Source organism: Bemisia tabaci, chromosome 1, assembly GCF_918797505.1.
Source record: "Bemisia tabaci chromosome 1, PGI_BMITA_v3".
In the NCBI taxonomy this organism is placed as follows: Eukaryota; Metazoa; Arthropoda; class Insecta; order Hemiptera; family Aleyrodidae; genus Bemisia; species Bemisia tabaci.
Window position 1 is genome coordinate 67,276,793 of NC_092793.1, and position 25,782 is coordinate 67,302,574.

Genomic DNA, 25,782 nt, shown 5'->3' on the forward strand with positions numbered 1-25,782 from the left:
AAGTCACCCTTATACGCTTTTGGCCTCACTCATTTACCATGGACTAAACTCTGTAAAAGAAGCGGTCACACAAACATTCACAAGGTAACATTGTGGTCAAAATTCTAACATGTATATAGAAAAGCCAAGTATGTCAATCAGTTACTAGAAAGAGAGGGAGGATGGAGAGTGGGAGGGATGTGAAAAGAGAGGGGTGAGTGTTAATAAGGAGGAGGGGCTTTTGGAGTAAATGAATATAAAATTGGGTCCAATATAGCTAAATAATTTAGACAATTTACCTAACATTATAAAAAATATTTTATATACATAAAAAAACCATTTTAAAATTTACATTCAACATCATTCATTGATACACTATTTTCATATAATACATCAATATTGTAAAAACACATGTCTTTTGTCCAGTTTTAATTATTTATTATTTTTTTTTTCATTTAAAAACTTTGACACTGGCTGACATGGCTCAATGCTCTCACGAGTCAAATTTTAACCTTTTGGCATAAAACTGACTCTTGATTGATGAGCCTGATTTCCTTTTATTCCCACAGGGCAATTCTTCAGGAACCTCAACTGCCATTCTTATTCACCTCTTATTCTAGCAACACTAAGTACTCTTGTTATACTACTGCATAAACATTATCTTGCCCCTGCCATTCTAATTCTGGCATTGGCCAATGAAACAGTCATTGGTGACAAAAAAAGAACCAAGTTCTATCTTAAAATAAACTGTCTATGATTTCAATGCAGCCTGGTTCAAAAAGCAGGCTCACTATCTTCAACTAAAAGGAATTGTTTTTTAATCACAGCAACAGGAGGAATGCAGAAGCTTTTGATGCAATCAGGTTACGGACTGACTTTTTTTCAAAAACCAACATTGGTCCCAAAATTGTTTCAGACGATTATCGGTGTTGGCACAAAATTTTTGGAAATCTCCTAGGATTTTATTCTGGAATGCTTCATCACATGTGGCAGGTGTGGATGACCATTTCCATCGACGGCTGACCATGTGATTCCATGCCCACAAGAATCCAACCTATAGGCATAAAAATACATTACATGTTGGTATTCAAGCTCACTCGAGATCTAGAAAGGAGGAGTAAGTAATTTCATCAGGAATACTTCAAACGCACACCTTTTTCTCCCAAGTCTTACCTAAAAAAATTAGTTGCGCATCAATTTTGAGTGTTGCTTTCGAATGCACTCTAATCCAGTGGCTCCACAGCTCCAGGGCCAGCAGTTAAACACCATGTCCTGTCTGACCCTCTCTTGTTCTCCTACCTCACTAAAGAGTCTCTCTTCTACATGTAATGCAGATGGGTCAGAATGTGACGTCTCATCCAGTGCGTTGTAACACATGATGAGCTGCAGGTAGAGAGTACGAGTGACGACCCCAATTTTTCTCATGACTGTGCAAGCAAAATTATTTTTTTTGAAGAAGATACTGATGACAGCTCTTTTCCTGAAAAGGACTTAATTACTAATGACCATAAAGCCCAGTATGATATAGGAGGTAAGTTATAAATTGGTGAGGTTATGAAAATTGTTGGTTTTCTTCCCTTCAGGAGATATCTCGATGGAGAAAAAACTCAGTTTTGAATTACTTTTTTATCCTTCTTTAAGAATTTGGATTGCTCCTTGCGCTCAAAAAAATACCATAAACTTAGAATACCATTTTCTCCTGGTTTTTCCTTGTGATACCTGGTTTTACCATGAATATTATCTGCTGTAATATAAGAATAAATGATTGAGTTAGATTTCCTAATGATGTGATAAAAAAAAAAAAAGGTTGCTCTTTAAGGACGAACTCTATAGCATCAATGTCACACAAATATATTGGTTGGCGTTAAAGAAAAAAGATTACCCTTGTCTCTTGTTTGATGTCATCTCCAGAACTATAAACATGGCGAGATATGTATTCCTGATGAGGACTTGTTGAAAGTTCATTATAAACAGGGTACTGCCTAGTTGAGCGCCTAGATATTGATGATGTTCTCGGCTGAGTTTGATTTGAGTATTCACACGGAATGGCGGCAGGAATTAACAAAAATGCATTCCCTGAAAAAATGAAGGAGTTTCTCAGAAAACAGATCACCACTTTTGTGACTAGGCCACCCGGCTCTGGGGCCCAGCACACAATACAGAATGAAGTTCTGAAAGGAAAACTACTGAATGAATCTTTTGGACGAACAGAGGCACGGCCAGAAAGATAACCGCACTATTTAAAAGGATTTAGATATGGTTGGGGGACACGTCCCCCAACCTTTCAAAGAGAATACTCACATTGTGAAAAACAGTCCCGGGCCTCTCGACCTGAGTCAAACTACAACTGACTCCCCAGCGGCTCAGAGTATGCCATCTCTGATTGGTCGATCCATCATCATTCGGCAACTGCAATCAATCAGAGATGCCCCGTCCAGAACCACCGGGGAAGTGTCGCCCTCTGGCGAAACTACCAGAAAGCCATTCTCTCTGATACATTACCGTGCTACACTTTGACTTTTTTTTTTGTATGTTGTTTTAGGCTTTATATTCAGGGGATACTGCGGCCTTGGAAGGGATCTGAAATTGGCTACTTTGACTTATTAAAAATCCTCTTATCATCTGGGGAACAATTCGCCACCCCTTGAGTCCGAAAATGACTTCCCCTCCTCTCCCTACAATCGTAAGTAACAAAGTCGTAAAGTATGTGTTCGCAGTAGATTGTTGCTCCTCAACCATTTGCTTTAGGGGCTTGCAGCTCCCTCAGTCCCTCAACTCGGTCTAGCTCATGCTTGTATATAAACAACACAGAAACAACAAGAATATCATCTACAAAGTTCTAACCTGATAAATGTATGTACTGGTTGTGATGGTGCCGAGAGCCATTTTCAATCGTGCAAGTGATAAACCCAAATTTGATGGCGATAGCTTCCTGAAACAGAACAAGCCTTTCTGCCCAAGACTCCTCCGGAAATTCTGAAAAAAATTACCTGCATTTAGAGTAAAGTTTGGTACATGTTTAAGAGTAGTGAGAACGGAGAGTTAAGGGAAAAATCACCGGGGAAATCACCATGTAAATAGTTCTATTATCTCTTTTGTGAATGCAAATCAAATAACTTAAAAAATACCATCATATAAGCTTATGACAAATATTTGCAAAAAATTTGAACCTTTTAATGTGAATTATACAAAAAGTTTGAAATTATTCTAGTTCAAAATCAAAGTTAACATAATTCATACGCAGGAATTAAGGGCAGCTAACGTCACCTCATTCCAGTATTTCAATTCATGATGACTAAATTTTTAAATTGTTTGTGAATATTTAAACACATGGAAAATGTTACAATTATTAGATCTGTAGCTGTAAATTCAATCATTGTATCATACCTTTTACCTTCTTCGGGAAAATCTTAAAAGCAGTCACTGAATTTTTCTAGTCGCATGATGGATTCTGAACAGAGAAACAAGTAAAATAGTATGGTGCTAAATGTTTAGCAAATCGAGCAAACTGAATTGCACTCACCTTCAAATAAATAACTTCTAGCACCCATGAGACATTCTAGATCCACAGGAACAAACACTGGACCTCTCAGTGGATCTGACTTTAGAGAATATGGTAAAGCGAGAGGATCTGCTGGAATGGGCACCATCTGAAGGCCGCAAAATTGAATCTTCCTAGCCCAGCCTAGTATCTGTAAAAATGTAATTGAAAAATTTGGACTAACTCATTTCTCAATTCTATTTTTCTGAATCTGAAAAACACATTAAGTTACACTTGATGTAGGTAGATATTCCTTTTTTGTCATATTATGACGAGTTAAAACAATCATGAGATAAGGACAAAAAAAATATTGTTAGGGGGCATTGGAAATTGATATCCACCAAAAGAAAAAAAAGGTGGAAGGACAAGAATTTTCTCAAAATTAATGGCTATAATTAAGCTTATCGGTGTGTAAGTCCGCAACCGCATATCTTGTCATGTGATGATGCAGACTTCCTGTCATACTTCATTTTAAAATGGAAAACTACTTGACGGGAGTTCTTGACAACTGCCGTGATTTTGGCAGAGAAGCTTCTGAATCCTGTTTAAAATTTAAAAAGTGATATCTTTTGTATAAAAATTGAAACTGCTACACAGTCTGAACATGACAAAGTCCTAAAATTAATAATTAAACTAGGACGAGACATATTTCAAGATGCTGTCAAGGTTCATTAGACTAAATGAATCTGAGAGAGATATTTGGTAAATAACAACACTACATGTCACACTTTTTCTACTGATCAACAATATCTGATATAAGAAAAAATAATAAAATGAATGTGAGCTTGGCAAGTAAGGGGCGGAAGATTCACGCAAACACAATGTTTATCTTCCAAATTAAAAAAAGAAAACATTAAGTCCATAAAAATGGTTTTCAGCATCTCAGTTTCAAAACACCCTGGATTTAAAATCCATCCTGCTAATTGGAAAGATAAGATATACTTCTTCATTTTAAGTAATTTTTTTTAGAAAAAATTTGGCGGTTCCGCCTGTAGCTCTATGAAAAATACTTCTAACAGCATTGAATTTCACATCATGGCCAAGAAACACTTTCGAGATTTTTTAAACGATGGATGCGTAAATCAATACATTTATAAAATTTTAATAATAATAAAAGATCATTAAAATATTTGGTTGATGAGTTCAAATTTTTGACACTTGTTCACTTGGTTGACTAATTATGGGGTTAGATGTTATATAAATTATTGAAGCAACCCCGAATCCTGCTTAAGTAAAAATTCATCATCATTTGATGATTTCATTCATGGCTATGTTGAACAGAACTTACTAGATCTGATACAATTGCTCCAGAAGCAGCAACCCACTGGATTGCCAGTTCGTAAGCTCGATCAGGTCGATAAGCTGAGTGGTAGCGAACGTGTCCCCATTCTACTCGATCACTCCTTGAATTGGTGCTGATATCCAAGTACGCTTGCTTGTACAAAGGAGCTGCCAACAAACTTAATTCTTTTAACCTAGTATTTTATTGACTATTGTCAAATAAAAATTCAACCTTAATGACAAAATGTTTCGTGAAAATTCGTAGCTGTGAATGGCTAAAAATGCTAGAAATTGAAATACCTAATACGTATCATTCAATCTGAGGGAAAATGGCAACAGAACGTTGCTATTAGGCTTTCATTATTGATTATTACGATTATATGGTTAAATTACAGATGGACCAATATGTTGTAATTAAATATTAAAATGTTAATGTTAAATGAAGCTTTTCGGCCTGGTGGCTACCACCAGAGATGAAAGATTCCCTCCCCTCAATTTGAGTGGGGTTAAAAAGTCACTTTATGTGTGTTTCTTTCATCGCACATTGCGTTAGAATAATACATTCAATTTTGCTAAAAATATATCGAAAGTCACTGAAAAAGGTCTATTCTTCTATGGACAAACCTCCTCGCTTAGAAGTAGTGTCAAATTGGCACGTTCGTGAAATGTTATCATGCAAAAACAGGGGAAACTCAGGTGGCGGGTGAGGCTGCTTTGCCTCTACTTCGACCCACTCATTTTCAAAAGCAGCTGCGTCCAAAGGTCCATCATTTCCTGGAAGAAATAAATTATGAATTCTTATAAAGCCCAACCCAAGATAAAAAATCATTAACTCCTATTGAAATAAATTTTACCAGAGGTATGGTAAATTCTATCCTGAGTCTACCTACTTGATTATTGACATAGTGATACAGTAGGATAAAGATATCCAGACATCTGGTAGCATTAACCATACTTATGGTAAATGCGATTGGAGATATGGTATTTGCTACCGTAGAGTTGAGTTTGCTGGTGATTACCATGCCCATATCACTGTACCTGAAATCGTACTTTTTTGCAATGAAGAATAGAGTAATTAACTAGGATGCTGTACAAGTAGAAAGTTTACGTCCCAAGAGCTTTCTGACAATTTTAGAGTCACCTGATGATTAAATGACATGAATGGAAAAATGCTTGGGCCTGTCCTTAATATGTATTATCATTCGAATGTGTCACAAGCTTCAGGAACTCTCAGCAAACCCCAATTATCTAAATAAAAAGGCATTTAAAATACCTTCCATTTTTCTTTAAAAATACTCTCTTTGCAGGAAAACATAATTATCCTATCAGAGCTGAAGATGAAAATGTACACATTTTCTTGAAGCACATTCGCCACGCTGACACAGAAAAAAAATCTGCATGTACATAATTGTTCTTTCCTTACTTAGCATGAAATGTTGGGTTTTTCATAAAACAAAAAAAAAAAAAAATTTTCATGAATTTCATTTTTACCTTTTTCCTTTGCAGTAAAATAAAACAAATAGAATCCGAAGAGGAACGGATGAGAGCGGTCACCAGATGCATGGCAGATTAATCCTTCCAGACGAAGTTTCTAAAAATTATAAGCATAAAAGGGTAACTTTAACTAATCATGTATGATAAGATAGCCAGCTTGTTCCCGATAGAGAGACAAAACTTCATTTTGCACAGGACTTGCATTCAAAATCTGAAGGACCAAATGTTTTTGCCACGTGTTCAAAATCTGCATTTGGACTAAATGTTTTGGCTGTGATTGAATGAGATATAAGTGGGCTTCAAATATATTTTCTCTTTACTGATCACTTTCTGAGGTTTTTGGGAGTTTCAAATTTGACGAGTAAAGTAACATTCATTACAAAGAAAGAGCAGCAGAGACTTGGATCGAGAACACTGACATTCAAAATTAGAGCTTGAGCAAATGGCTAAAAAAAGGAAAAATTCTAGAGGCTACTTATAAATGACCTTTAAGGACTAAAATAATTTGTTGGGCATTGTTTCGTTCTCACCGGAGGAAGACTGATGGTCCATAAAGTCAAGAGGAGAGAGTTTGTGCTGATATGAAAACATTAAGAGAGAGCTTGGTGGTACCTACTTCCATGAATTCAAGACCTTTGGCCTGGGACATGCCTCCTTCCAAGCGATTGGACAACCAGACGAGAGCATCAAGAACGACAAATGTATGGCTGGGCAGGTAACTGTAGCCAGTAAGGAAGTCCAGTCCAGTGTTAGGTGTTTTCATGGCCTCGATAATCTCTGGGATTGTTGCTGTTTTCGGCAAAGGTGGCACTTCTATCTCAGATGGGACACTAAGAAAAGTTAAAAAATAAGCAACGTCAAGATGGAACATTTTAAGACAAGACAAGCTCCACCAATGGAGAAAGCAAAGAAATCCTTTAATATGGACAAAAATTCTGATAAAGTAAAGATATCCATCAAAATTTTTGTGGAACTGGATCATGCTTAACTTTGATAAATTCAAGTTAGCCAACAGAAAAAAGTTGTTCGGTAAATATTTAATATAATCAATTTTCCATCTTAGAATCTATGAAAGATACAGGCAGAATTTCGAGGCTTTGCCACAGAAAGCACCACTTAAGCACCTTTAAGTGCCATCCTCAATAGATCTACCACTGCTCAAAAGAAGTGGGCAACCTCGTCTTTTTTTGAGGGCCGGAGCCTTGTGAAACCAAACTCAGCAGTTCACGTTTAAAAAAGCTGAATCAAGAGCAAGTGACATTAGTTGAGAGCACAGCCCCTTCCTCCTTAACAGGCAAAAACACTTGTTAACCTCCTAACTTAATGATTCATTTGTCATTTGTTTTAATATTTCTTTTGTATTATTATTGCTATTTCATCTGTATCTTATTGGGCCATACCTGATAATTTTTAAATGGTTAAATGAATAAAAGAAAAGTTTAATATATATTTGGAATATCATGCAACACATATATGTCAAATTTGGATTTTAAAAAATAAAATGGTTCATGATTTTGATTTGTGAAACAATGCCAGAGAGGGTAACAAGACTTCTCCTTGAATCAAGAACCTAAATGGATTTTCAGAGTAACATAAACGAAAATGTTGAGACAAGAACTTACTTTTCTATTGACTCGGATGTTGCGTCTGGATCGTTGACTATATTTATGGGTAAAGGCATAACGTCTGTTGCTGGAGAAACCCTACCTCTCTCAAGCACTTTAGAGCCAGATCTAGAATCAAAAAAAGAAAGGAGGATTGATAATAAATCAAGGGTGCAAAAATGAATGCATACAGACTTTTCAATGCAAAGTAAGGCCTATATAAGAATTACTTTTTTCTCTGACACCTCCTCCCCTAATTCGAAAACAAACAAAAAAATTGTAGAAAAGCAATGAATATGGTTCACGCTGTAAACTTATTTGGTTTTTCGAAAATTGGAATAAATAAAATGTACGTCATTGATGATTATAGGACATAATTTACTGGCTCTAACACCAATCCTTTCAAATACAAATAGAGGTCATCTATTTTTCAGACTTCAGGTTCTGTATGTAATAGAATGGTCTTATTTTAAACTTTTTTGATATTATAGGGGCTGATTCCCCCAAAAAATTAGAAATTATGAGTAGAGAGCAAGAGAAAAAATATTTTTTTAAAAAATAATGAATAATTTTTGATACTTTAATTAGCTACTCTACTGATAGTTCAGCTAATTGGTTGCCCCAGCGATTCTACAAATCGCGCTATATTGCCGATCTTGGCGTTTTTTTGAACATGATATCTTTGCTCTGGACCCGTCAAAGTGCAAACTTTGGAATACTTTTTTACATACTTTTGGATGGTTTTAATACCCTGTTGTAACATGGACTACCGTAAAGTATCACATGTTCCAGAGATGACTAGTCCTAAAAATGTTTAGAGTATGAATTTTGATCTCCTAAAGTACTAGTTACTACAAATTAAAACAGAACAATTCATGTACCTAATTAAACAATCACAAAAGCAATAGGTGGCGGAAAGAATGTTCTACGATCATTTTTCAAAGGTTGAATGAGAATGATAATACTCAGTTTAAGAAGACAGCGAAATGAAAATGGAGCTATTGAATGCAAAGACTCACTAACATTACAATGAAACATCGCATTCAGTCTCAGAAGAAACATGAAGTTGCATTGGGCAAATCAAGAGGGACCATTCTATCTCATAAAAATCTTGAAAAGTTCAGCCTTAACCAATAGCTTGTCAGCATTAGCAAGTTCCTTCATCTGATCATACATTGATCAGTTAAGACCTTCTGCATGACAGAGCAGATGATAAATGCTATGACAGACTTTACAAGTTGGAAATTCTGGCGCTGGAAGTAAGACTGACTTCTGAAAATTTGTGATTTTAGTAAAATTTCCCTTAGGATGGAATTTGATATAGCAAATTCAAGCTCTGCTTGAGAACTCCATAAGATTTCACAATCATAGACAAGTGGTGAATTTTTGGGTTTTTCGGTGCAAACAACATTTACAACTCAAATTCAATTTCTTCCAAATTCAAATTTTAAAAGTAAAAGCAAAGATGGAGGTATGGATACAGGTGGAAATAAAACAAAAATTGACAGGAGTGGAGAAAGGAGACACTCACCCTGGTTCCATTGCTCTTCTATGCTTTGTTTTGACTTATCAAACGAAGTAAAGCACATTAATTGTACATTTTCCTCCCACTGTATAGGGTCAACTGATGAATACATTGTAAGTGCAGATTTGAAATTCATCAAGATTGAAAGAGAATCTTTTCAAAAGTTGACTTGTTATAGAGAAAGCTGAAGATACAAATGTGTAACCTTTCCTGCAATCTGCTAGTGTACAAGGAACAAAGGTTTTCTAAAAATGTATGTGACTGGTTCTCATACAAGTGAACAAACAGAGCTAGCAAGAGCCGTTGTCACATTAACTGGTGGACTGTACATTCATTGACGAGCAATGGAACAATGAATAGTCTGTGAGCATGCATACACTATCAAAATGTACAGTCAAGAATGATGGTGTAACAGCAGCTAAAATGGGACCTGAAAAAGGTAGTCATCAGCTTTGAAGCACGCCTTTTTGGTCCATATTTAATCTTACACAACACAAGATATGATGTTCTAAAGATCATTTGCTGAAAAATACCAAAGAGACTCTCATTTCCTTCCAGGAAGTTTTTCAAGGGGAAAAAAGCTACCAACTCCAAAATCAAGATTGAATATTAAATACTTACTAAGAGGACATCACAGACAGATTTCTGCCTAAAAAAGGACAGAAAGGAGAATTCACAATTCTTCATATGACAATTCAGTTGCCTTTTCCTTTTCAAAAACTACCGTTCTACTTTACTTACTGCCGCACTTTCTTCATCTATTCATCGAAGGCAGTCTTTCTTAAATATTTTTTCATGAACGTTTTAACAAAGATTTTACCGTTGCATTTTTATTTCCTTAACTGACTGAAAAATCCCACCTCCATGAGCGAGAGTTTGAATTTATAGTGGGAAATGAAGACAGCAATGCAACTCAACTGGAATGCATTAAAACATGCTCACATTTCAGCAGACAGTTCAGGAGCTTTATTTGTTTGCTCGTTCAAGAACCAATTGTATCACTTTTGAGATAGCCTCTGTACAATCAGCAAAGTGAGCTAAAGCTAGATTTGGTACCACATTATCATGCTTTTTAACTTTGAGATCATTAAGAGAGACGTTAGTTGTATCTTTCACTTGGTTGAATTCATTTTATTTTGTTCATCCCAGACAATGATCAAGGAAATAAAGTATTTCTTAAGTAGATAACTCTCCAACTCAAAGGTGAAAAAAAGACCTATTCTTGCATTTTACTACGAGCCTTGTTGGAGGAATCACACAGAACTCGCCAAAGAACAGGTAAATTCAAATGTAGACTTCTGAACAAGTTTTAAAGGCTAGAATCCTCGATGCCTCGGTATACATTTTGACCTAAGCAGGCCTTAAGGAAGACCCTTCCAGTAAATTATCCAATTAAGTCAATTATTGGAACTATAAAAATAGGCTCTCTGACTCTCAAAATGTTAATTTTTTAAAAGTTTATTCTGGAGATCCACCAGCCCGATTTGCATTCTGTTTGCAGCTATACAGGTAATAACCTTTAGATTAGCCCCCTTTCTTTAAAGTCTTGAAACATGACCTGAGAAGCAGCCTTTTTTAGGGTACAAAATGCCACCGGTTGGGCCACACAGGAAGGCGTTCTCTATAACACAAAAGAGATCAGATTCATATTCTAATTTAAGTGAAGTTGTCTCAGAGTGATACTCAAAGCTCAAGATTGCATTAAAGAGAAAAATAGTCAATTGATGCTGAAAGGGAAACCAGCTTACCTTGGAGAAATTAATTTATCTAGAGGCATGCGAGGACCATATCCAAAACTAACGTCCTAAGCAAGAAAAAGAGCAAATTAAATTCAGGGTCAAAAATAGAGTATAGACGTGCACACTGCAGCACTAGGTACAAAACTATTTACAATAGCTTATCAGATAAAACGATAAAATACCAATGTTTCAAGAGTGCGCTTAAAAGAGGAAGCGTGTGTTGGGGTTTTTCAGAAATTGACGGAGGAAGAGCAAGGCAAACTGGAATAAGTGCTAAGAGAACAGCAAAATAATAATATAACACAAATAGAAATGGTCAAATTGCCACCAGGCAAAAGATTTTTGTCATCTACCTCGCTCGTATGTCACAAGGTGTCATCGTTTTGTAATTTCAAGCTGCATTCATTTGTAAAGCAGTGATAAAACAGCGCCATTCAATTATGAAACTACAGTGTCAACTGCTACATGATGCAACCCTTCCATTCCTGTAATGAAGCCATAACACAGGTTTGGATTTCCCTACCCACTATAACGCTGGACATATTTTATGAACCCTTATTTTTTTATGCTCGATTTTATCCTATGTTTGTACGTTTGAAAAATCAACAATTAAGGAAATAAACATACAAACATGTTCGAATTTTTAGGTCTGCTTTCTTATCAATTGGGCGTTTGTTTTGCTACCAGCCTTTTTTGTCACACTATCGGATCAATTGCTGGTTTTTTCAATTTATCATAGAATGATTATTGATCCATCTTAATAACCAAAGACTTGTACCTGAAACGCATCACTGCAGGGAGGTTTGTTTTGCCTCCTCTGCAGCTCAGACAAAATTCGGTTCTCACTTCGTGATTTCATGAATTTTCGGATCATTTTGACGATCATACATTATCTTTCTAGGGATGGACTGATCACAAAAGAATGTGTACTAGTGAACACACAACTTAAATAATTCGTTCAGATTCATTTGTGGTGAAAAAAGTCAAACTTTCAAAGCCGTCAAAGAAAATTTCATAATCTTTGAGCCTCAGTGGCCCCTCGTATTTGAGATCTTTCCTCAGGCTTTTCCTACAGTCTTTTCTGTAGTTTTAGGTAGGGTTTCATCTGGCAAAAACCGAGGATTCATAGCCATCAGCTTCTTGTTAATGACTTTTTATTTTTCCATAAAATCGGTTTTTCCTACATAAAACTATTCGAGGAAAAAAAGCTTTGCAGAACTTAAGCCAGCCTCATTTCCATCATTTTACTAAATTCTTGTATTCAATCTTCCTTTAGTTGGACGACGAGATTAGATTTATTTAAAAAATATGATTGAGATCCTTTCTTCCCACCATGAAACCATCAATGACACTGAGTTGGTACATAATAAACAAACTGAAAAGGTATTTTACACCAAACAAAAGGATATGTTTACACTGAACAGAACCATTTGCAAATTTAAAAGATCTCAATCTGTCCCATTTGCGCTATAACTGGAGTCTAGTTAGCTTTATGATGCAAGCAACCAAAAAGAACTACGAAAGCACATTAGTATAGAACATTGCGGAACTAACAAAAAAGGAAGCAGATCACTTAAAAAGCATGACAAGCTGTAGAAATTTGGGTCAAACCTTGGTCGAGGTTTTTCCAGAACTCGATTACTGCCTAGTCTTTCTCGGAATGGAGAAGACTGCCCTACAGTCTGAAATTTCAGAGGTTTTCATTAAAAAATTATGTTTCCAGTATTCTTTTTTAGATATGAAAACAAAAGTAACAGTAGAATCATCAGTTCAACAAGGAAAACAGAAAATTCAATTGATGCAGGCAAACAAGTAAAGTATAGAAGAAAAAATTGCGCAACTAAAATATTGCTAGAAAAAAGACAACTCTACAGGGTGATCAAAAATCCCTTACCACTTTTAGTTTAGTTCCTTCTAACCGGATCATGATTTTTTTTTTTGTTCACTGCAAGATTTAAGCCAATCACAAAGTTTAATTTCTTTTTTCAACGTTAAACAATTTTGGCTAAAAGAACCCTGCACAGCACACCAGTGGAGACTCACTGGCTCTCGGTACTTACTGATGAAAGTGTAATAGGTTATTATAAAGTTCTTTCATGGGCCAAAGCCAAAAGAATTAGAGGGTTTAGTCCGGTAGAAGTCAAAATATTCACAATTGAACGAGTGCACTACTTTCTAACACTCTAATGTACGACAGAAGAATTAAGATTCTTTCTTTTCTATAATTTTGCATCCTTGCTTCAGCCTCTAGCCCAGTTGGGCGCTTAAAGGCTCAATTTTCGTTGCTTTTTATGCACACCCTTTTCTTCCCCTAAATCTGTTGATTCTGTTTAAAAAAGTTCATGCCATTCTAGATTTGACTGGTGAAGCCACATCTTGAAATGAAAGGTGTAGCACTACATGCTATTCTTAATCTTTCTCTGCCCTGCCATCCTTCATTACTTAGCCTCCTAACTTCGTGTTTAATGGGTCAATTGCGAAAATCTCGGTTCCCACCCAATCGAATCACCTGATTTTTTGGCTTTGGTCTGATGATGAACTTTATAACGTTTCATCAAAATTTACTGAGAATCAGTAAGCCCCCAACGGTGTGCAGGGTTCTTTGATTTGTTCACTTGCATTGCTAATTGTCTGAACAATTTGCAATGAAATACAACAAAATTTATTATTGGAAGTGTTTTATAGATCACTGTTGTCAAAGAGAGTATTCAGAGATTTGAAATATTTTTAAAATATGAGTTCTTAATTGATTTACTTAATAAGTTAAAAGTAGCATTTTGCAATATTTTTCTCTGTCCAGAACAAAATTCAAGCTTTTAACCTTATCCTGAGGTAGAATTTTCGCAGGTAACATTAGTGAGAAATCCCTTATACCTGAGGTTTAGAGAGGTACATAATCCCCGTGCTGTGTCTTCTACGTGTCAGTTGTGAATTAGTGTTGAGTTGCGACAAATCCGGCTACAACAACCATGCAACAAACTAATAACAATGGCAACAAAATAACGGAAAACGGGAAAAAAAGAGCAAAAGTCTCTCAGCAGCCCAATTGAACATCATAGTGAACATGATATTGAAAGAAAAAAAGAAAAAAAAGATAGCTAAAAACAAATTTATAAAATAATAATACAAATAAAAATATGAAATTGTGTAAAAATAAAGGTATTAGAAAAGATGGCTTGATGACATAATTCAATCGTTCAGTCACAGACATGCACGCTGATATGTGCATTTTAATGGTTAACAAAAAAATGAAGAACTTATCTTGATGCCATGTCCCTCTCAACAACATAATAGATGAAAGCATCCTCCGCAAGTTTTCATACTAAAGTTAAGTTACTAAGGTTGTGCTGCAGCTCAATTGTAAGGTTCAGTTTGGCTTATTTCTGAGTGACCCGAGCATTCACACGGGGAAAAGTATATTTACCAAAGACAAGGATTAAAGAGGATCCAAAGATAGTTTATGTGAGACTTTGTTCCCAGATAACATTTTTGAAATGGAACCAACATTTAAAAACTGGTTGTTCAAAATCTTTCCTCCCGTGACCCACTGTGCAACCAACAGTCTGATATAACTGGGACAGAAAACTGCACAATTTTTGAGAGATATTAATACTTTTTCTGGTTAAATACAGCCACAAAGAAATCGGTAGTTAGCGATCATTTATCGTTAGTGGAACTGTAATGGAGGTTACATTTTTTATAGATTTTGTAACACTGTTAGGTGTAGCATGCAGAATCTATGAGGGTAAATGAGCAATCGATTAACTGATTTAAAAGACAATCATTGAAAAGCTAAAAAGAGAAAAGAGATGATGGAGTTACAGAGAGTATGACTGTCATGCAGTTCTAAAACATGAAAACAAGTCCATAGGGCTAGCTTTGAACGATTAAATTGGAGGAGAATGATTTAAGCTGTCTAGAATCTTTTGGGGGTAAAATTTTGATAAGATGACCTCTAAAATACCGACAATGATGACCAGATCCAGCGATAACCTTCCCAGGTAGTGGTGCATGTATTTACACGAATATGGCATCATTATTCATGGAAATTTTACCTATCAAAAGTTTAGGTTAAAATTTTTTCAATCATTTTTTTTTTTGAACAGACAAAAAAATCTTTTGGGCAAGTTCCCCAATGAAACATTAGATTGAGCAACAGTAAGCTACAACGCACCCCATCCACGCTCTGTGGATTAGGTAATCACATCCTTCAAATTGCAGGTAAAAACTTTGACCGCCACTGATCATATATTTTAGCATGTTTCAGAGAGCCAACAATATTGAAATGACAACTATTTGGGGCATTGCAAGTCAATAGATGTCAAAGTTTTATTGTAAAAAATTGTCGGATTTAGAGACAAGCATAATTTATAATACCCTTGCTCATGTATTGAGAAAGCCTTTGGAAACTCTTCCAAATGACTGTTCGTTTTAGTCACACAATTGTATCCTAGTACACTGAGAGTTGGTTTATTTCTTCCTTGGTTCAACCAATGGCAGAGATTTCTCCAAAAATTAGCCCATCTATGATCTAATCCCTATTGCCCTCCTTGCTGCAGTGTGCTTGAAAATGACGTAAAGAAATCATAAACATTAAAAGCAAAACTAGAGGCAGCTTGACACCCAAAATACTCTCAATAGCATGCCTAAATACTAGAAATACTACTGAAAGACCAAGTAAAAATCAACTGACAAAAAAACTAAGAAATGAGGGAAATAAAGACTACAAACTAGGCATACATAATTAGTAAAACGTGAGCTATCCAAAGTAAACAAAAGGAAAATAAGGAGCAAAATCTCACTGCTGTAGTGATATGAGTACATGAATTCTCTTCATTTTCAGTTCAACAGAAAATAAAGAGCTCCAGAGGTAGGTATAAGCAATAAAAAAAGGTTCTTTTTGATGGTTTCAAACTTACTGACGGATCAATTTTGTTTTTGCAAACTTAGTAAATCTTTAATATTTGTGTTCTACTACAAGGAAACCCTGCTTTTTGCTGAACATAATATCAAGGGTTTTTCTCCTTATGAATCAAAATCGTATATTTTCTCTCAGCCCTTTATCATTCTAGGAACTTTACTTGGAAACTTATAACATATCGATGACTAACGAATAATACTGCAAACTGACAATTTTGCAGAAAAAAAAGAAAACTTCGTCAATTTTGTAATTTTAAGGTTAGATTTGCATTTTTTCCATATATAACAGCGTCATTGAAGTGCTCCCTACAGAACTGAAAAAAAACTAAAATCATCAGATGGCATATTTTATGCTGTAGAATGCAGCAATGTTGCTAACTTTTTTTTGCCAAATTTTTCAGTTATCCGGTAATATTCGTTAGCCCTTGATATTCATCTTCCCCCGAACAAATTATTAGGTCAAAAAATTGATTTCTTAGTAAATGAAACAAAAAAAATTGCTTTCATTGAATAGATAATGATTCTTCTGCCACAAGCTGCCAAAGCTATGAGAGAGGAGTGGTGCTTTGTATTATAGGTCTAAAATGAGAGCAGGTATTTAAGTCTATGTGAAATACCATTTACCTTTAGTGAAGGTTTCACAGTTTTTCTTGTGCGGTTCACGTTATTTTCAATATATTTCAAGAAACCTTCTTTCAGACTATGTTGTTCATCTGTGCCTATGGGAGAGTACAGATCACACGTTTCAGAGCCATCCAAAATTTTACGGGTGGCGAACTGACTAAGAGGAAGAACATATATACGAAAACGCCAATATTTTAGAGCCTGGAATACAAAAAAAATAAAAATTTAGTAACAGTAGAGTGAGTACTTTGACAGCCTAATGTATGAGGAGAGGAGCGACATAGGACTTTGTGCCAACAAAATTCATCTTTATATACGGGTACTTTTCTCTCAGGTGCTTAAAGGCAATACTGAGTCACTTGCATAAATTCTTGTGCAGTCCATCATGGCACAAAGCACAATGTTTTGCTTGTTTCGTCAAGGAGCCCATTAAACTATGGCAGGAAAAATGTTAAAGCAGCCAGAATTGGATGAGACACTGAACTTTAACGATCTAGGAGCAAATTTAACGACGCCACTCAAAAAATTAGATCATTCTCATTCTACATGAAAAATATGGTTTAAATCAACATTATTTCCTACAGCAAATACAGTGGGCCTTTAAAAAATATATAAATTAAGCACTACACAACATGTTTCTTCTTTCAAATTTCATAAAGAAAACGAAACGCATAACGAAAATTCTGAGAATAAATTGCTAGATAAAATAAACATGTTTCTAATTAGCATTGATTAATGGCAAAAATACAAATCACATCATTTTGATGATCTAATTTCCATTTGATCTATGTTAAAAATACTTGCTAATATTTTGTTTACGAGTTGATTTCCGAATTTTTTTTTTAAATGTGATTCATTTTCTATGCAAGATTGTGAAGAGAGAACGTGTGATATTTTTATCTAGTTCACACTTTGAACAGGGGCTCAAACGCAGTAGGTGAGACAATCCCTTACCAAAGCAACGCCTTGCAGTTATAATCAGCTTACCTCAACTAGTGCAAAATCCGTATCACCACGTGTACAAATGTAGTGGTCTAAATAGTTCCAATTATAATTTTCTAGTTTCTCTGTATTAAAAGACACCCATGAGACGCCGTAGGTTTTGTGATCAGGTGCTTGAAATCTGTAGCGATAATGAATCACAAATGGAGAATATGGATGCCTGGAAAAAAGAAGTAAGTCATTGATAAACTTGAATAACTTCTCCAAACCCAATCTTGAGTATTCATAGTGGGGGTGGGGATTTAGAAAAGCGGGAATTCACAAATAGCTACTAATTAGAGATAAATACTTTGCATACCTGGGTCGATAGCGTGTCACTCGGATTTCAGATCCATTCAGTACAATTCGATGAAACACTCTTCCGATACTCAACTTGAATTGCACAGATGGGGAGACTGCATTGGACCGAGGTCCAATAACGGCACTGCCTCGATCTGGTATGTGAGATTCAGAATCTATGATGAGCTGAAAACCCTGGAAGCAAAAAAAGAATAAATAAGTATAGGCCATAATCTGGATAGTTCAGCTACTATATTCTGCCTCAGATGCATAGGCAGGCTAAGAGAGATCCTGAGGTTAATTGTGTAAAATAATAACCTACAGGATTTTTAGGTCACTTTTTAGCATATTGAAGAATTCTGATTTGATACCCTAAGCTTGGCAGCTTTCATGGTCGCCTTAAGAAGGCAACCATTTAAAACTGCCAAAAAATCAAACTTCATTGCCAATTCATAGGGATATGCTTTATCATGGTGTATTTTTTGAATAGTATTTGAATTCTTATAAAAACTGCAAGGGATTTTTTTGAAGAAATTGCCTGGATGAATACTGTGACCAATATTCCAGAAGAATCAACAATCAATTGACAAGAATGAACGTTAGAATTAGGATTTAAAAGTCTGCTTGATGGACACAAAGCTGTGATGTCAAACTTAGGAAAAGCATTTACAATTAGAACGTGTACACAGCACAAAGAAAGAGGAGAGACGTTGGTAGAGGCAGACCTTCATCAAAATTCGTTCATAATCATTCTATTCCTCCAGTCTTACATTCTTTAATTAATGTATGTATAGTTATACTTCCAAAAATTCTTCCATTTAAGGTAAGTCACCTTGACAGTGATTCATTAAGCTTGGAATTTTTCATGGTAGGTATCCATCAGAAGGGGAAAAAAGATGAGAAATGAAAATACCTGTGCCAAGCGTTGTGATACAAGCTCGTAAAAAACTTCTTTGGTAGAGAGAGATTTTTTCTCTGAGGACCTCTGCTGCGCAAAATCTGCGTTTACATCATCAGGTAATAGATTATAGTCAGAGAAGACATAATCAGTTTTTAAACAGATTTCATCAGGAAAATAATCGGTTGTGATCGGGAGACATGCAGGAATGGTAAGAGATTTCCAATCAACACCTGAGAAAAGAACAAACCATTCAGTATTAACAAGTTACTATCAGGATAAAATATTTAGAGATGGGACAAACCTAAAACTGTTGCAACTTAGCAAAAAACACTGCTCTGTCGTTAGGACACACTAAAAAGGACAATTAATTAAACTTAAAATGTAAATGTTTTACGGGTAATTTAATAGCAAGCAACCAGTGCCAGCTAATCAACTAGTTAGTTGGAGTATTGGGACAGTAAAAGGTACAGTGATCAGCTAGTTGCCACTTTTGTCAGTGTTTACTCTTTCCTGATTAATAGCTCTTGCAGGGCATCAAATCTGAGAATGCAGTGTCCGCCTATATCTGTTACAGCCTGAATGTTAAATGCTATGTAAATACAGGTAAAAAATACTAATGTCTCCAATATCCAAAAGAAGGTCAATCAAGATTTTTACTCTCTTACTATTGTCTCAGCAAGAAAAGAAATAACATGTAAAAGCTGAATAAATTTTCTACACGGCTATTACAAATAAAGGAAAAATTACAAATATATAAATAGCAAAGAGGAAAAATGGATAGGAAGAAATTATTTTTTACAAAAAGTTCATGCCGTGCAAAATTAAACTTAAAGACATTCATGTGCTCGAAATAATAAGCCCTGTACATTCAATTGTTTTTTGGCTTTAATGCGCTTTTCAGCAAAAAGATATGGATTTTATTCTTCTTCAACGTTTCATTCCTGAAATGAGAATTGAAGTAAAAAAAATTTAAGTCCCTGAAATCCCTGAAGAGATAGAGTTGCGCTTAATGCCAAAAAAAAGTTGAAGAGGCCAAGTGAACAGAATAGCTGACAATAAAATTGAAAGACATCTCATAGAAAGAGAGGTACAATTGCAAGTTGAAATAAGAAATATCGATCAGAAAATAGGCAAAAATACCAACAGTCTTAGGTTACTGTTACCTTCTTACACTGAATGGTTGCGGGGAAAAAAATAGAATCAAAATAGGAGGATAAACTTACTGAAAGAAGTCGTAATATGTCATGAATATTCAAAAGTCAGAATGAGAAAGAAACAACATATGAGAGAAAAAATTGAAGGTAGGCGAAAATGTGTGTAAACACTCTAGTGAAATGAATGCCTCGTTTGTGAACTGTTCACTCTAGTTCAGTTCAACAATCTGTTAAGAGTTGTGAGATGAATAAGTGTCAGAGCTCCGAGAGAAAGTGTAACTGTTAATTTCATAGGATGGAAAAATCCCCGGACCACCTGAATTTGAGATTTCCTCTGAAAATTCTCAAAACAGGCAGGTACATTCAGTCAATTTCTAATCCTTCAGAATTTATTGAGAGCCAGCCATTAGAAATTTGCATGATACCTAAGAATACGAATAAATATAAAAGTCAAAGCAGTAAATGTCATTCAGTCTGTCATGAGCCAAACTGATGTAATTAGTAGAAAAATGACAAATAAATAAATTAGGATCATATTATTTCTTTTGTTTCTTCCCTCACCTTGACGAAGCAAACAAGACACAAACTGGGGACTCCTCACAGGCGGTGAAGGAGTCCATCACTTTTATTCATAACAATGGAGCACTAGACAAGGTACGAATTTCAGCATTCTGATTCATGTTTCTTAACCAAAATTTCACGTAAAACACGATGCGTACAACGAAAAATACCGAAATCAACTCCTTACGAAGATACTTAATGATTCCTGATGCGTAAATTCAAACCACCCGCTCAAGAAAACTCAATACTCTACGTGATTCACATCGCGCGCTAAACGTCATCATGACAGTATCTGCGATTTAAAAATGTGGCAACTTCAATTTTGACGCTTTGGCTCAGCTATAGGAAATTGCTCATAATTGGAACAACACATGGTGGGAAATGATCATTGCTCCATTGAGAGGCTTGCTGAAACCGTTGTAGTGCGCGATTTGACTCACGTAGAGCTTTGAGTTTCTTGTGAGCGGGCAGTTCAAATTCTTCATACAGAATGTGAAATAAAAACGTTGATATTTTCGTTAGGAGTTAGTTTCAGTAATATCCATTGCGCTAATCGTGTTCTACGTGAAATTCTGGTGAAGAAACATGTATCAGATTGCTTAAATTCGTACCTTGTCTAATGGTCCATTCAATGAAACCTTGGAATTTTTGTTCTTCCTAAAAATGTGAAAACTTAAAAAAGTTAGGTACCATTGAAGTCATTGAACTTGACCTCCATCTTCCTCCATTATGAATACTCATATTTTCTGAAAGCTGCTGTATATTCAACTTCTCAATACAAAGATCTTTCAGTACACAAACTTGGCATTCATTCAAACTTGGGGCAATCCTCGGAATTATCCAGCAGGCCGATTATTGAAATTTATAGATATAGCCATAGACAAAGAGGACATAAGAAGTATAGAGCGATCCTATTGGTTGAAATGGGTGGTTCTTACAGACTAAGGGGGTAAATGATAGAGTAACTATCAGGTCTCTCGTCGGTTGCCATTCGTTTGTCTATAACCTACGTCCTTTGTCGATTGCAACCACCCGCTTCCACCAATAGGATCTCTCCATATCCTTTTTGTCTTCCTCATCTATTGCTTTGTCTCTCAATTTCAATAATCAGCCCACAGGATGGACTCATTTCGTTGCCCTTCTGACGTAAGGGTGTATCTCAATTTCTACATGAGCTTTGAAAAGCATAGGAGTAACATGATAAATACGGCTTACGTGGAAATTGAGTTATGCCTGTACGTCAGAGGGCGGCAATATGGCATGGATGGTGAAAAGTGAAGAAAATGAGCAGGATTTCACCCGAAAACTAACTGCTAGCATATTGGGATCAGAAGAAAAAACTAGAATACTAATATGATTTTAAGTAGCATTGCACAATGCAAATTAAATCTAGTGTAGCAGAAGTATTAAAATCAGACCTATGATAATTTTGGAGACTGCTTGGGTGATCATCATCAGACATCCAGCGCAGATGAGAACAAGTTAATGGAAAAAAAATTAAAAATTAGTTAAGCTTCAAGATAAGATTTGTCTAGATTTTACTTGGTATATATATGTGAGTCGCTTTTACAGCGCTCTTTGGCGCTTTACGACGCCTAATCGCCACAAAGCTTGGTCTTCCCACAGGTCATCAGGGAGTTGACACCCCTCATCTCATTTAACACCCCCTGTCGCCAACCTCTCACTGGGCGTCCCCTACGTCTCCTCCCGTCGTTTTACTTGGTACTGTTTTCAAATAGGATTCAAACGGTTTTGGTAGCTCCTGCTATCTTAAGAGATTCAATATGATACATGTAGAGTCTAAAAGTATTAAAAGTAAATAACGGCAACATTTAGGAGGTTCTTTAAGGATATTTTCTTTTTAGACCATGGAAAAAAACCGACGTTTTTTTCTACTACTTGATACATAAATAAGTGACCATTCAAACATTGATCGTCGTAAGGGAATAGGCCCCAAATTAACAAGCAATAAAAATATTAAACTGCAACATGTGAGGAGTTTTCTTTTAACATAATTCTAATAAATCTAAATAACAGTACATATTCTTCGAAGTAATTATTTGGGAGGAAAAAAAGGGACAAAAAATTGAAAAAAAAATAGGATAACTTTATTTAATTACAACTTTTTCATTTGTCTGAAGGAAAATCCTAGAGAGAAAAGCCTAATTTTCTATTACATTTATGAGCAAGGATTCGCGAGTAGTCAGTGGTACTAATGTAATAAGTCAAGTTGCATGAAATATTTTATTTCTGTTGTGGGAGCTTTTGATAAGGTCAGAACATATTTAGTAGAGAACAATTTGCTGATATCGAAGGAAATCATGATAAGTGGGAATGATGTTCTCTCATCACAATATTAACAATCTCTTACCATGATAATATCATTACATATATCAAACCTCATCTACTATTTACTCGAAGCAAATTGGTAGTTTATTTACTGCAAAATTTCGGTTAGAATGTTGAGCAATGCTTCACTCTTCTTAAGAAGAGATGGATAGGTAATAATTAAATAATACTTTGTCTCGTTGATATCATCAGAAGATCTTTTGATCATACAATCGTTTACCTTTCATCTTCATCTTTTTAAAGAATGTCTCCATTCCCCTTTTCTTTGACCAGCAGGTACGACAAACATTTTAAATAATTAATTATTGAAGACTTAAGACTTTGGTTTCATTCCAAACAATAACTAATTTAATTGAAATATATATAAATAATAATTTAAAAAAAATGAGAAAATTCCATGGCATGGAATAAATTTTATAAAAGGTTTCAACCAGCCACCCACAAATTTAAACTTTGTAAAAAGCCAACATTTAGCCACAGTTAGATTTGCACGATTCACTTTGGTAAATTAAAAGCTTCAATATTAGTGTCCAAAAATTCCTAAATTTGAACATATGGCATGATTAAACAGAAACTTTACACAAAAGGGTCGTACCTGTAGTAAGAGCGGGCGTCCATTCTTGCTCACCGGTTGCACCCCACAGTAGGGTTTGCATTTTCCTGTTGCCACTCACAGAATTGATTGTGTTAAAAAGACGACTAGACATACGTGAATCTGAAGGATAGTTAAAGAAAAGTGCCCATGAGTTTCAAATAAGGCGACAACTTGGAGAAATGCACAGAGCAAATCAAAAAGTAATGGTAAAAAAGCATGAACTAAGTAATGGAGATTTGTTACTTGAGGGAGTCTCCAGTCTTCACGGTTCCCAGAATTACTCCATGAAAAAATCAGTCAAAAACCAGGATTAAAAATCAGTCTTATTTCACTCTTCAATTTGCGCCTTGATGGTTCCATTACAAGGAGTAAGAAAGGGGTAGAATGAGTCATTTTGAAGCACCTCCCTTGCTCTCAGCCACTTTTGACACTTACAAGAGAGTCAAAAAATTAGAACGAAAAAAAAAAAAAAAAACCTAGGTGCACATTGAAATTTTACTACCACATTTACACATGACAAATTATTGGATACACCAAAGCAGTTCTTATCTCCCTTGAATTTGCCATTCACAAACTGAACAGTAGTACAAAGGCCAAGCCACTACTTGGGGCCTCCTTCACTTCCCTCATAATGAAACAATGGGAGGCAATACATGGAGTATAGTTGAGATTCTGAAAAAAATCTACAGTAAGACCTCGAATTATCGGATCGCGATTTAACAGATTCGGCCTCCGGTCCTGTGAAATCCGATAAATCGAAGTCTTACGGTTATAACTTACGGTTTAATCCTGAGAAAGGAGAATGTCTTGGATCTGAGTTTTGGTAACTTGAGTCAAAAATGCATTGCGAAGGCACAGCTTGGTAATGGTGTTGCTGAATCAAAACACCCGTTGGACCTTTGAATGTTAAAAACGCAAAGTTAATAACCTAAAACTAATGATTTAAAGTTACTCATATTTTATAAGTCTCCATCTTTTTTTGACCCAATCAAAATGGTCATACACACAAATGCTAACTTAATTTGTGAAAAATCTAAGTTACGCATGTAGACTACCTAAGCAATGTCACGTCGAAAATATCGAAAGTACCTCAGCTGAAACTCTCGGTGAACATTTTAACGTCTATGACTTCACTTAAGAGCAAAAATCTTTTGATGTGATAATGTCTGTTAAAAATTGTTAGTCCAACTTTTGTGAATGTTAGGTACTCATGATATCATTATTTTATTTGGTGAGTTTTCTGAGGAAAATATACTATTGCGCTCTATGACAAACACCAATCTCAAGATGTAGATCACAAATGTACATGTCATTCTACTTCTGTCACACATACCTCCCTCAAACAAACAAACAGGCTTGAGCACGTCTTTTTGCAAAAGTGGTAGTGCCAATTCATGATGGCAAGACCACTTAATTGCTTTCAAATGAGGACCCCCGAAAGCTTGACCGTAAACAAGGAGCAAGGCTTCACTAATCTATATAAGGCATTAGCCTTATTTTTTTACAGCATCTGTTACTACCTTCGTGTAATGATGATAAAATTTGGTCTCTAAATACCTTTGGGGAAAATGTGAGTCCATCGGCGACGATTGGAAGTCATTTTTATGGTGACATGAGATGGATCAAAAGGATTGATAAGAGATCGACTGGGCCTTTGAGTGACATGTGGCATATACATGGGCGAATTTGTAGGTGAGGCACTTCCGACAACCAGTCTTGGAGGAGGTGAATCGTCTTCATTCGTTCCACGCAGGACTGAAAAATAAAACCATAGCTTTAAAGCGGGGGCTTACTAGAATTGACTTTCCAACAAAGTAAGATGGATTTTAAAAGGCATTAGAATCTGTAAAATTTTAGATCTTCATTTAAAACTGCAAGAACACAAATATTGATAAAATCGACCAAAAAATCACATGGAATCCAAAACATCAAGGTTTCTAAATTCGAGTTCAAATTGAATATCGGAGAAAAAATTCGAACTCGAATATTTGCACAACTCTATTTTTTACAGAGGAGTTTATGCAAGAAATTATTGTTCCTGTATGCATTAACGGAAACAATTCGACTTTTTGTTTCTATGGTTTCAAGGTTTGGTTCAAATTGATTATGAATTTAAGATTTCGTTTTATACGGAAATAAAACAGTTTCGAGACACATTATTAAGCTAGACTTAGAAGTAAAAATTGGGATGTATTAAAAGTGGTTACAGAGAGCTAAACAATACTTTTTTGGAC

General features: G+C 35.5%; 1 protein-coding gene across 5 annotated transcripts in view; it reads right to left on the bottom strand.

Annotated features, from left to right (window-relative positions):
* Window positions 1-279: 279 nt before the first annotated feature.
* Iml1 (GATOR complex protein Iml1) overlaps window positions 280-25,782 on the bottom strand; it is a 37,248-nt gene continuing 11,745 nt past the window's right edge. The window contains exons 12-30 of one of the 5 annotated variants that reach the window (XM_019043276.2): window positions 25,106-25,303; window positions 24,329-24,445; window positions 23,549-23,668; window positions 22,023-22,040; window positions 18,902-19,119; window positions 18,008-18,183; window positions 17,695-17,869; window positions 16,708-16,908; window positions 14,038-14,121; window positions 11,173-11,228; window positions 7,918-8,028; window positions 6,912-7,125; window positions 6,293-6,392; window positions 5,426-5,575; window positions 4,809-4,969; window positions 3,503-3,671; window positions 2,824-2,955; window positions 1,862-2,055; window positions 280-1,033 (exon numbers count right to left, since the gene is read on the bottom strand). In XM_019043276.2, the coding sequence (XP_018898821.2) occupies window positions 839-1,033; window positions 1,862-2,055; window positions 2,824-2,955; window positions 3,503-3,671; window positions 4,809-4,969; window positions 5,426-5,575; window positions 6,293-6,392; window positions 6,912-7,125; window positions 7,918-8,028; window positions 11,173-11,228; window positions 14,038-14,121; window positions 16,708-16,908; window positions 17,695-17,869; window positions 18,008-18,183; window positions 18,902-19,119; window positions 22,023-22,040; window positions 23,549-23,668; window positions 24,329-24,445; window positions 25,106-25,303 (2,789 nt within the window). In that variant the 3' untranslated portion in view covers window positions 280-838. Of the gene's footprint in view, window positions 1,034-1,861; window positions 2,056-2,823; window positions 2,956-3,502; window positions 3,672-4,808; window positions 4,970-5,425; window positions 5,576-6,292; window positions 6,393-6,911; window positions 7,126-7,917; window positions 8,029-11,172; window positions 11,229-12,774; window positions 12,846-14,037; window positions 14,122-16,707; window positions 16,909-17,694; window positions 17,870-18,007; window positions 18,184-18,901; window positions 19,120-22,022; window positions 22,041-23,548; window positions 23,669-24,328; window positions 24,446-25,105; window positions 25,304-25,782 lie in introns of all 5 variants that reach the window. The other 4 variants (XM_019043275.2, XM_019043277.2, XM_019043279.2 and 1 more) reach the window with 4 other exon arrangements.